Here is a 10,437-nt window from a genome sequence, read left to right as displayed (position 1 = left end):
TGTTTATATTAGGATCAACAGGAACTAAGAGTTCTATCTGATTTTACCCATACTTGTTCGACTTTCTACATAGTTGAGAAAATGAAGTGAAATATTCTTTTCTTATTTTTGTAATAGATGCTGGCTGATTCTAAATCTGACCAGCTGTTATAATTTTAAAGGGCATCATTTAAACTCCACTAGCGCATAATTTACCTAACTATAATTTTTTTCTTTTAGTGAAAAGCATATTCTCAGAGACCCTTCTTTAAATGCAAAATTAGAATGACCAATCACATGTTGAATCCTGGTGAGACAGAACAAATTGTAATGTGATGAAAATATTGGAACACTTAGTAAGAGCTAGCCACTAACTGGTAAGCTAGTGCATACCCCGTCTGTCCAGAACTGCTCTCCCATGTTGAGGCTGTGTCTTTCCTTTAGATGACTGAGCCATTGCTAGGTGAGTCCTTTTGACATTTTTTTCCTCTCAACGTAAGTGTAACTGGCACTTGTGAACTGAGGTGCTTTGTTTCAGGGGGTGTGTCAGGCTTGTAGCCCGTCACCTTTGCAGTCACAAGGTAGTCAAGTCCAATTTACTCGCGGGACATGGAGATAACATGAGTAGTTCTGCAGTTTCTGGAAGAGAAAGCACCTCCGTCTGTTGCAGCCAAAGAAAACCTGTAGCTGTATTCGTGCTAGCAGTTCTTAACACTTGTGTAGGGCTTTACTCAAGCTGCCAGCAAATGCAAGAGTCTGTCCTTGCAAGATGAATTGCAGCCTGAGCCTGCTGTTAGAAGGGAAGAAGCAAAGAAAGCAGTTGATTTTCCGTAGACTTAAGTGAAATGAGAGCTATTATTTAGCCTTGCATTAGTTTCAGCTTTAGGTCTCATGCCTTTATCACTGAAAACCAGAGACATATCTGATGTTCTTATGAAATAGGTATTTTAAGTTTGTCTGTTTCTTTCTGGCCATTTCCAATTAGAATACACTTAAGAATATTGGGAATGCTGCACGCTAGTTCATTACATAGCCAGACTTTCCCAGTGGCTACTTTTCTGTGTTGTGTAGTAATTTCACTACAATCATTACAATTATTTTTAGAGCCACTGGTAGCAGAGGTTAATCAGTCAGTGAATTTTAAGCTGCAATTCAAAAAATAAGTAAACCCAACTTCCTCAAAAGTTTTCCTTTGAAGTGAAGCTTCAGAGTAGATCACATTAAGTATTCTGGAAGAGGTAAAAAGCCTGTTCTGCAATTCTGGAGAAGTACAATTTGGCCCTTTACTAAAAACAGCTGATAAAAAAATGAATGCTCTATTTTTGTGAGTAAGACTAATTTCACCATAAAGCATGATGCTTATTTCAGTCTAGGCCCTCATATTTCCTACTTCATCCCTCTGTGAACTAGCCTTAATACATATATCGTGTCTGAAAATGGTCAAGTAGTAAGGGTGTGTAAATGAGATATGGTAAAACATAGAGGATGTTGCTTTTTTACAGTACTGATTAGAGCATCTGGTGGAGATCAGGGCTGAATTTGCATGTGGCCTGAAAATATAAAGTACACAGTAAAAAATGATTAATGTTCAAATAGTCATTTCAAGGTGTAGTGTGGTGGTCTTGTTATATTGCTTTGCTTTGTTGTATTTCATGTTTATTTAGGCTCTTATACCATACTCTGTGCCTGTTCGTGCTGTGTTGCTCTTAAGTATGCTTGGAGTTAAGGAGAGGAATTTTGTGTTATGTGATAATACTGAAATCAGGGCAACTGGTTAGTGGAACGGTTCCACTTGCATCATTGTGCTAATTCTGCATAATAGCCACCACCATAGTCCGAGAGGCTTTTTTACGTCTAAAATACTGTGTTTAGATGCTTATGCATAGAAGTGAAGAACAGGAAAATGTAAGTTTGAAGAGTGTAGATATAGTACGTATTTCAGTATAGTGTGTGAAGTAACATTTCAAATATCAAGTAAAGTATAGTGTTAAAATGGAACTTTAAATCTCTCTGAACAAACTTAGTGAAGTGACTTTTGAAACATAAAATATTTCATAAGCAACGGATGTCATCTACCTGGACTTGTGCAAGGCCTTCGACACTCTCCTGCATGACATCCTGGTCTCTGAGTTGGAAAGACATGGATTTGGTAGGTGGACTGCTTGATGGATGAGGAACTGGCTGGAAGATCACACTCAGAGAGTTGCAGTCAGTGGCTTAATGTCCAAGTGGAGACCAGTGACAAGTGGTGTCCCTCAGGGGTCAGTACTGGGACCAGTACTATTTAATATCTTTGTTGGCAACATGGACAGTGGCATCGAGTGCACCCTCAGCAACTTTGCTGATGACCAAGTTGTGTGGTGCGGTCAAAGGGATGCCATCCAGAGGGACCTTGACAGGCTTGAGAGGTGGGCCCAGGCTGTCCTCATGAAGTTTAATAAGGCCAAATGTAAGGTCCTACGCCTGGGTCAAGGCAATCCCAAGCACAGATACAGGCTGGGCAATAAGTGGATTGAGAGGAGTCCTGGGGAGAGGATTTGGGCATGTTGGTGGATGAGATCAGCATGAGCCAACAGTGTGCACTTGCAGACCAGAAAACCAACCGTGTCCTGGGATGCATCAAGAGATGTGTGACCAGCAGGTCAAGGGAGGTGATTCTGCCCCTCTGCTCTACCCTTGTGAGACCCCACCTGGAATATTGCATCCAACTCTGGAACCTCCAACCTCCAAGAAAGACATGGCGCTGTTGGAGCCAGTCCAGAGAAGGGCTACAAAGATGGTCAGAGGGCTGGAACATCTCTGCTACAAGGACAGGATGAGAGAATTGGGCTTGTTCAGCCTGGAAAAGAGAAGGCTCCGAGGAGCCTTATAGCAGCCCTCTAGTACCTGAAGGGGGCCTACAAGAAGGCTGGGGAGGGACTTTTTACAAGGGTCTGTAGTGACAGGACAACGGGTAATGGGTGGAAGCTGGAAGAGCATAGGTTTAGATTAGATCTAAGGAAGAAGTTCTTCACCCTGAGGGTGGTGAGGCACTGGAACAAGTTGCCCAGGGAGGTTGTGGATGCTCCATCCCTGGAGGTGTTCAAGGCCAGGCTGCATGGAGCCTTGAGCAACTGATCTAGTAGGAGATGTTCCTGCCATGGCAGGAGGCTTGGAAGTAGATGACCTTTGAGGTCCCTTCCAACGTAAATCGTTCTATGATTCTAAGTCGGGTTATTTTTCAAAGCTTGCATTTTGAACTCCTAGAATGGTTACTTAGCCATGGTATGGGTGTCACTTCTAATCCATGTTTTCAGAGATGATAAGTGGAATAATTTTATTGCATCAAAGGTGTGCCTTACCTTCCTGCTCACCTTTCCTTGGGACGATGGCTTGAGGCAACAAGCTAGGAAAGGTTACCCAGGAAATACTGCTCAGAAATTCTCTAGGTTTGTGGGTGGCTCAACAAAGTGGGAAATGAGTTCCTTGTGTTGTCTGGGTCACTGATGTATGTGTGAATATGGTAACAAGTCAGAATGAGCACTGTTTGAACTCCTACTATAAAATTTGGGTGTTTGTGCACTAGTAGGGGCGTGTTTGTTACAAGTTTTTACAACTGAAGTGGAGTTTTACATATACCTCTCTGCATGAACTAGGGAATCACAATCCAAATCATATAAACACTAGTGTTTGCAGTTCTTCCCTCCCCCCTGCCATGTTTTACAGTGAAACTAGCCTTTTTCACAGAGATGGAACATTCAGTTTTTATCTTCATGTTTGCAGTGAAGGCCTGAATTGCACTTCTCCAGAATCGCAGAACAGGCTTTTTCTGTCTTCCATAAAACTTAACGGCCTCTACTCTGAAGTTTCACTCCAAAGGAACACTTTGAAGAAGATGGTTTTACTTATTTTGTGATGCCTTTTCTGGAACTTCTAGCTGTTTAATAGCTGGTCTTTCAGGTTCATTATTCTCCAAAGAGGGACTAGGAACAGAAATATCTGGAAGGAATATCTGGAAGCAGAATTAAATATTTTCACATGACCAGGAAAGATGAGAGCAACTCCTCAAAGTTTAAGAAATAACAGTAAAGCTCTATGTAGGGGAGGCATGTAGTTGATGATTTTCAAAGGTGGTGCATTCAAATTTTACTTTTTTTAGAGAGAAACAGACTTGGCAAAACCATCTCTCTGAAATGGAAAATAATTTATTTTTCTGATTTTTTTTATGTCAAAAGAATTCTAAACTTTATTGAACAGGTGCTGTTTCTGTGAGACCCATATTCAGTACCTACCGCAATGGTTTGATAATACTGTGAGGCCTCCAGGTGCTCTAGCTGTAAAAATAGTTACTCTGATGCCTGTTGCCCCTTTGTCACTTGAAAATGAGACATCTTTGCACTTAGGAGCAGCAGAGGATACAGTTGCCAAACTCTAGTTACTCTGAATATTAAATAACAGATTTAATTTTAAATTTACTTGTAGAAATTAATCAGGAGATGGTTAAGAGAATGTGGTGTGCCGCTTGTGCCTGTTTGGAGAGGTGTTAGTAGCAGAACTGTGCATTTGTCAGAATTTCCAGTAGTTAAGATTGTATTATTTGTTGTATTTGAAATAAACTGTGTGAAATGTAGTACTACTGGCCAAGACAATGATCTGTTCAAAAGTAAGCAATGCAGTGGAACATAACACTGCAGATAACCAGTAGTGGTTTTGCCACAGAACTCCCAATCAAGATTTCTCTTTTTAATTCGCGAAGCTGTGACCAAATAGGATGACAACATATGCAATAGAACGGTTGTTTTTCTCTTAAATTTACTGGGTTTTAATAATGTAAGTCAGCCTGTGTATTACTGTGAGACTTTTCAGAATTATCAGAATGATACAGGAGCACTTAGTTTCGTTAGTTTCTTTCCTAAGTTTTACCATAAGAATTAAAAAATTCCCTTTGAATTAGATTTTTCAGGACGACGTAAACCATTTTTATCTGCACCAACTGTAGTCTGGGCCGTCAAACTGCCTGTGACCAGTTAACCCGCAGGAAGGGAGTCTGCGATACAACAGGTCCCACATTACTCTGCTTCCTTCCTCCCTCTTTGCTGCTGGTGCCAAATGCACAAGTGGAGAAAAAAGGTACATGGCAGCATCCCCAGGTACCGCTTCTGGTTCCTGGCTGCCCTTTTGGTAATGGTGAGTTTTTCAAGATGGGTTTGCAACTCTGCCTGCTGACTTCCATTGCACGTGTCTTGACTGGGGCAACGAAGCTGACCGAGTATCGTGTTGTCTGTGTATAATCCCATTAACAGGTGAAGAACACTTGCTAGAACTTACTGCATTGTAGCTAAGGCAGTGAATAAAGGAAGAAGTTGGCAGCTTACTTCTCAGAAACAAATAATAGCTCTGTTGCTTTTTAAAATAATGTTACTGTGAAGTGTTGATTAGCTGTGGTGTTATAGCTCAAATGCTAGCTTATGAGGAACACCTCTGAGAAGAAGGTCTTTTACATTAACCATAGAAACCACAGTCCTTAAAGATAACTTTAAATAAGCTGGTTTATTAACATTTTTTTTTGTTCCTTTTAGAATAAAGGTTCACTTCAGTTTGAAGACAAATGGGATTTCATGCGCCCTATCGTTCTGAAGCTTCTTCGTCAAGAGTCTGTCACAAAACAGCAATGGTTTGATTTGTTCTCGTAAGTAGTTTTTTTCTATCCCACATCCTTCTGCATAATGGGAGTGTGGTTATGGTACTACTTCTGATACAGAAATCACATATGACACAGAACAAAAGTACTAGCTGAAGTTTTATTCACTGGTAAATGTGTCTATATCACTGTAAATGTGCAAAAGTAGAGTTTTGCTGAGATTTGTATCTTTGCAAATAGGATGGAGAAAGAACAGCAGAGCTTTTGACTTCAGCTGATCATAGTAAACAAGTTTTGTACCTGCCCACAAACATTTTGTTATAATTGGAAAATGTTGTTTACTGCTTTGGCTGTAAGTTCATTTAAAGACGTATTGCTGAATGTTACATTCTGATTTGAATGGCTTTCTTCTAAAATAACTTAAGAATGCTACTGAAGTAAACAGGGTAATGCAGTTTAACTGGTATAATTTGAATAGTTTTATACCCTAAGAATAATATATTTTTTTCAGATAGTGTTTGCATTATTGTACTGTCTAAACCCTCTGCTCTTTTCCTCCTTCCAAAAAGCCAGAAGTAGCTTCCTGTTAGGTGATGATTTTTACATAAAGTATGTTGCATGACCTTTGCCAATATAGTATGGAAGTTAAATACGACATATATACCGAAGGTATATCTAAAATAATCTTTGCCTCTACATAGTTATTTTCCCTCAAATCCAACTGTAGCTTGACTGCAGTGTCTCCTTCTGCTTTTTAAAATCCATCATAAAAGTGGGTTTTGGTTTTTTTTTTCTTTTAAGTGCAGTGTTGTTGCAGTCTGTGTCTTTATTGCTCTTTTCAATGAGGACAGTGCAGTGTTTCTTTTTACACCCATCTTACTGCACCTGTCACACTTTTCTGGCAACCAACAGGAAAGGTAGTTTATCATGTAATGAGTTTTAATATCTTATGGTGTCTTGACTCTCGTAGTTGCCAGAAATATGATACAGTTAAGGTACAAATTCAGTTCTGAGTAGCTGCTTTCATTTTTAATAAATAGTTCAATAATTCTGCATGGGCATGGAAATTTTCCATTTATTATTTTTCTTATAGCTGCATTATTGAATAGAAGTTAAGTAAGTCCATAGCTAAATTAAGGATATTGAGTGAAAGGATCCCACTCTCCTAGATTTCTATTTTTGGACGGTGCTCTTTGTTAAATTTTTTAATAACAATTCAAAATCTGTAGGTGTCTTCTACTTGCCCTTTGAGTATAATTATCCAGAATTGCTTTTTTCACCGTTGTCAGGAAACAGTGGCATTCTAAATCCAGTATCACCTATTTTGCATGTGAAAGTTGTGCAAGTCTTACAAGTTTAGATAGACCTCTGAAAATCCTGGGCCAGCACCTTTGATTTATGTAAAAGGAACTTTTACCTTGTAAATTTGTCTTTTCAGTTAAACTTAAAAAAATGCTTTTGTATTGAAACAACTCTGTTGATTTAAAAGGAACAAAGTCATACCTTTAGATTATATAGTTGCTTTCCTGCAGAGATGTTGCCTTATTATTGAAGGAGAGAAAGGTAATGAGTCATAAAGTGGCCTAGCAAGCTTTTTTTATGTGTCGTATGGTTAGGAACATACCTTGCTTTATTTAGTGTTTAGTATGGAAAGAAATTAGGAATTAAGTTATGCTTGCTGGGCTGTTAGCTAGGAATAGCAGGAATTTATTTGACCGTTGATTAAAATTCATTAATAGAATTTTGCTTTGCAATGCTGTTGGCTAGCTTTTCTGCAGCAGGATTTCACTTTAAAATGGGACCACTGTCATGAAATGTTCAAGTGATGTTGTTAAACTAATTAAAATGTCTCTTAAATTACCTGATGCTGCTGAGCTCGTATTTCTCACAAGGAAGGTCTGTTCCCTTTGTAGCGCAAGGATATTGTAGTGCTTGGATTGTGAAACTGTGGGTGAAGGCTGCATGTTAATGAGAGTGTTTAAGAATAATATGGGCTGAGTAGTAATGCTTCTGCTGGCAAATGATTTCTGTCCTTGTCAAGGAAAGCTTTATAAGCTGTTCTTAATGCAGTAGGGATTATTGAATGGTACTGAAAACACTGTTGGCTTCGACGTCTCCTCTTGACCACAGCCTTTTCCTAGATAGGTTGCTGTTACTTGCTTCCAAGACTTTTCTTACAGCTTTAGTCTCTTCTCCAAATGTGCCTTCTCTCGCGTGGCACTGGGATCTAACCATGCGTCATTTGACAGTAATAGAACAAAAGTGTATTAATTTCTTAGATGTTCTTAAGCCTCATACGTTACAGCATTAAGCTTTGAGTAGCTGTTACTGAAAGATGGATAAATTGTTTTCTAGAGATGTACATGCAGTTTGCTTGTGGGATGATAAAGGTCCAGCAAAAATCCATCAGGCTCTGAAGGAAGACATCCTTGATTTTATTAAACAGGCTCAAGCAGTAAGTCCTTAACATTTCGTAATCTCTGTTCATATTCTTAGAAAAATAACCAAATAGTCCTGACTTTCATTGGATCTAAATGCATTGCTTTTGTGTTTGAAATTCTGTGATGTACTGGAGATTATAATTGCCCTGCGAACTTCTATTGACGAAAAGAAGGTTTAGCCCTGAGCATTTGCTTTTTCTCATTGTTTTCTCACAGTCCTTGAAACAGGGGTGGGCAATGATTTTTGTTGTATTTAAAAAGAAAAAAAGTCAAAACACAGCATTATTTTTGTTTACCCAGCAGTAATTACGGAATCTTCTTTCACTTGAAAGCTTCTTGAGGCAAAATTTTCTGTAAGAAATTACTGTCTAAAAAAAGTCTTATTTGTCTAGCTTCAGTGCTATGCTGACATGTTCATGGATGGTTTTAAAATAAGCCATATGTATGGTGTACTAGAAATATCAGCCCAGTAAGCTTAGCTTTTATGGGCTTTCCTTCAAACAATTGAAGTTGAAGGAATTTTTTCTCTTTGTAAAATGTGTAGCAAAAGATATTTTCTGTAATAAGGGATTTAAAATAAAATTGTGAAATTAAAAAAAAAATATTAAGAAACCCCCATGACAAAGGTTTGGAACGGAGAAATGAAAGTCCATGTGAAATCCTTCTTTATTAAAGAGAGATTTACACCACTAAAGCTTTGCTTAAAGGAAAATAGTTTCTTAGAGAGGCCTTTGTATAACCAAGCATAAATAAATGTTGATTTTTAAGTTTCAGCAGCTTACTTGCTTACATGCATAAATGCTATGCTGAGTTAAGGCCTTCAGTATGTCCTGCGAAGGCTTCTTTTTAGGCACTGTGATAGCTGTTGTACAATATAGTTGTAGTTTCCAGGCTTTAATAAAATATATGTTAACTAGCTGTCTGGGTCTAATGAAAGGTTAGTAGATGTCATTGAATTAAACTTTGAATTTAGCGTATTCCTTACAGGTTTATTTGTAATTTTTTTAGATATGCTTGTACCAGCACGTGGCTTTAGACCAGAGGTTTTAAACTTTTTGATTTGAAAATGGCTTAAAAGAAAAAAAATCGGTTAATTTGGAGAATATAAACTTGGTAATTGTTTGCTGTTACCTTTCTTTACCCTTTAGAAATACTCTGTATGCCACAGAGTTGAGAACTACATCCCTAAACTAAATTGCACTTAAATATAGACTTTCTCATTCCAATATATCTATATATTTGAATTTTATATCATAGAATCATAGAATGGCCTAGGCTGGAAGGGACCTTAGAGACCATTTTAATCCAGCCTCCCTGCCGCCAGGGTTGCCACCTCTAGACTAGATCAGGCAACACGTGGAGTTATTTTCAGTATAAGCAGCGACACTCTGTATTTTGTGCAGAAATTTGTTTATAAATTACCTGCTCTTCTCCCCTCTCCTCTCCAGAGAGTGCTGAGTCATCAAGATGATACAGCTTTGCTCAAAGCATATATAGTGGAGTGGCGCAAGTTCTTCACACAGTGTGATATTTTGCCCAAGCCCTTTTGCCAGTTAGAAATCACTTTAATGGGCAAGCAGGGCAGCAACAAGAAGTCTAATGTAGAAGACAGTATTGTTCGAAAGGTAAGTGATAGGTATTCAGAGTTTTGTTGCACGCTCTTCTGCCTACAGGAATAGTACAGAGGGGATTCTGTAGCTGGAGATGGAATTGCACCAGTCGTGATATGACGTATCACTTCACTTCAGTGTGAGGGTCAGAAAAACCCTACAACTCTATCTTTTTTTTTTCATGCTCCACTATGGTTTCACTCTGTTTCTCTTTCCAGCTTTGCTTTGGCTGTTAACAGTTTTGTTCAGGTGATTAAAGCACTGGTGGTTTGGCCTTTTAGTTTGCTGGGATTTTTTTGTTTGGTTTTTAATTATGAGTTGAATCCTGGGGCAGGAGGCAGTTGTAAATTCACTTACTGTTTCTGTATTTGTGAGTGGCAAGTGTACTTGTGTATATGAGTAGTTTTTCTACTCCTGGTGTGTTTTCCTAGGCCAAGATCTGAACTGGGGCACATCTCTGCATTTTATAAACAACCAATTAAATACTGTCATCTTAGGTTCAATATGTCTATTGATCTCCTAATTTCCTCTTTTTCTTCCAAACTGTCAGTCATATCAGTGAAAAGATTGGACGTATAGAATCTGGTGAATATGATCTTTTTACTATTTCACATCACACATGTAAGGAAAGTCTAGAGTTTTGAGTATGGGGTGCTCAGTGTTCTGAGTTCCAGTAATAATGGTCCTTGAAATTGCTTTAGTCTTTTATTATAAGTAAAATTGAGCATATCAGTTGTAAAGTATTAAGTCCTTTAGCTTAACATCGTTCATTATCGCTTTTTATTGC

The 10,437-nt window shown here is 38.4% G+C and overlaps 1 protein-coding gene across 1 annotated transcript in view; it reads left to right on the top strand.

Annotated features, from left to right (window-relative positions):
• The first annotated feature begins 5,541 nt into the window (after window positions 1-5,541).
• The window catches only part of CUL5 (cullin 5), a 22,906-nt gene continuing 18,010 nt past the window's right edge, over window positions 5,542-10,437 (top strand). The window contains exons 1-3 of the mRNA XM_009866263.1: window positions 5,542-5,647; window positions 7,955-8,054; window positions 9,489-9,665. Of these exons, the coding sequence (XP_009864565.1) occupies window positions 5,577-5,647; window positions 7,955-8,054; window positions 9,489-9,665 (348 nt within the window). The 5' untranslated portion in view covers window positions 5,542-5,576. The remainder of the gene's footprint in view (window positions 5,648-7,954; window positions 8,055-9,488; window positions 9,666-10,437) is intronic.

The sequence above is a fragment of the Apaloderma vittatum genome, unplaced genomic scaffold (genome assembly GCF_000703405.1).
Source record: "Apaloderma vittatum isolate BGI_N311 unplaced genomic scaffold, ASM70340v1 scaffold13213, whole genome shotgun sequence".
In the NCBI taxonomy this organism is placed as follows: domain Eukaryota; kingdom Metazoa; phylum Chordata; class Aves; order Trogoniformes; family Trogonidae; genus Apaloderma; species Apaloderma vittatum.
The sequence above is the reverse complement of the archived record's forward strand: the minus strand, read 5'-3'. Positions and strand labels throughout refer to the sequence as shown.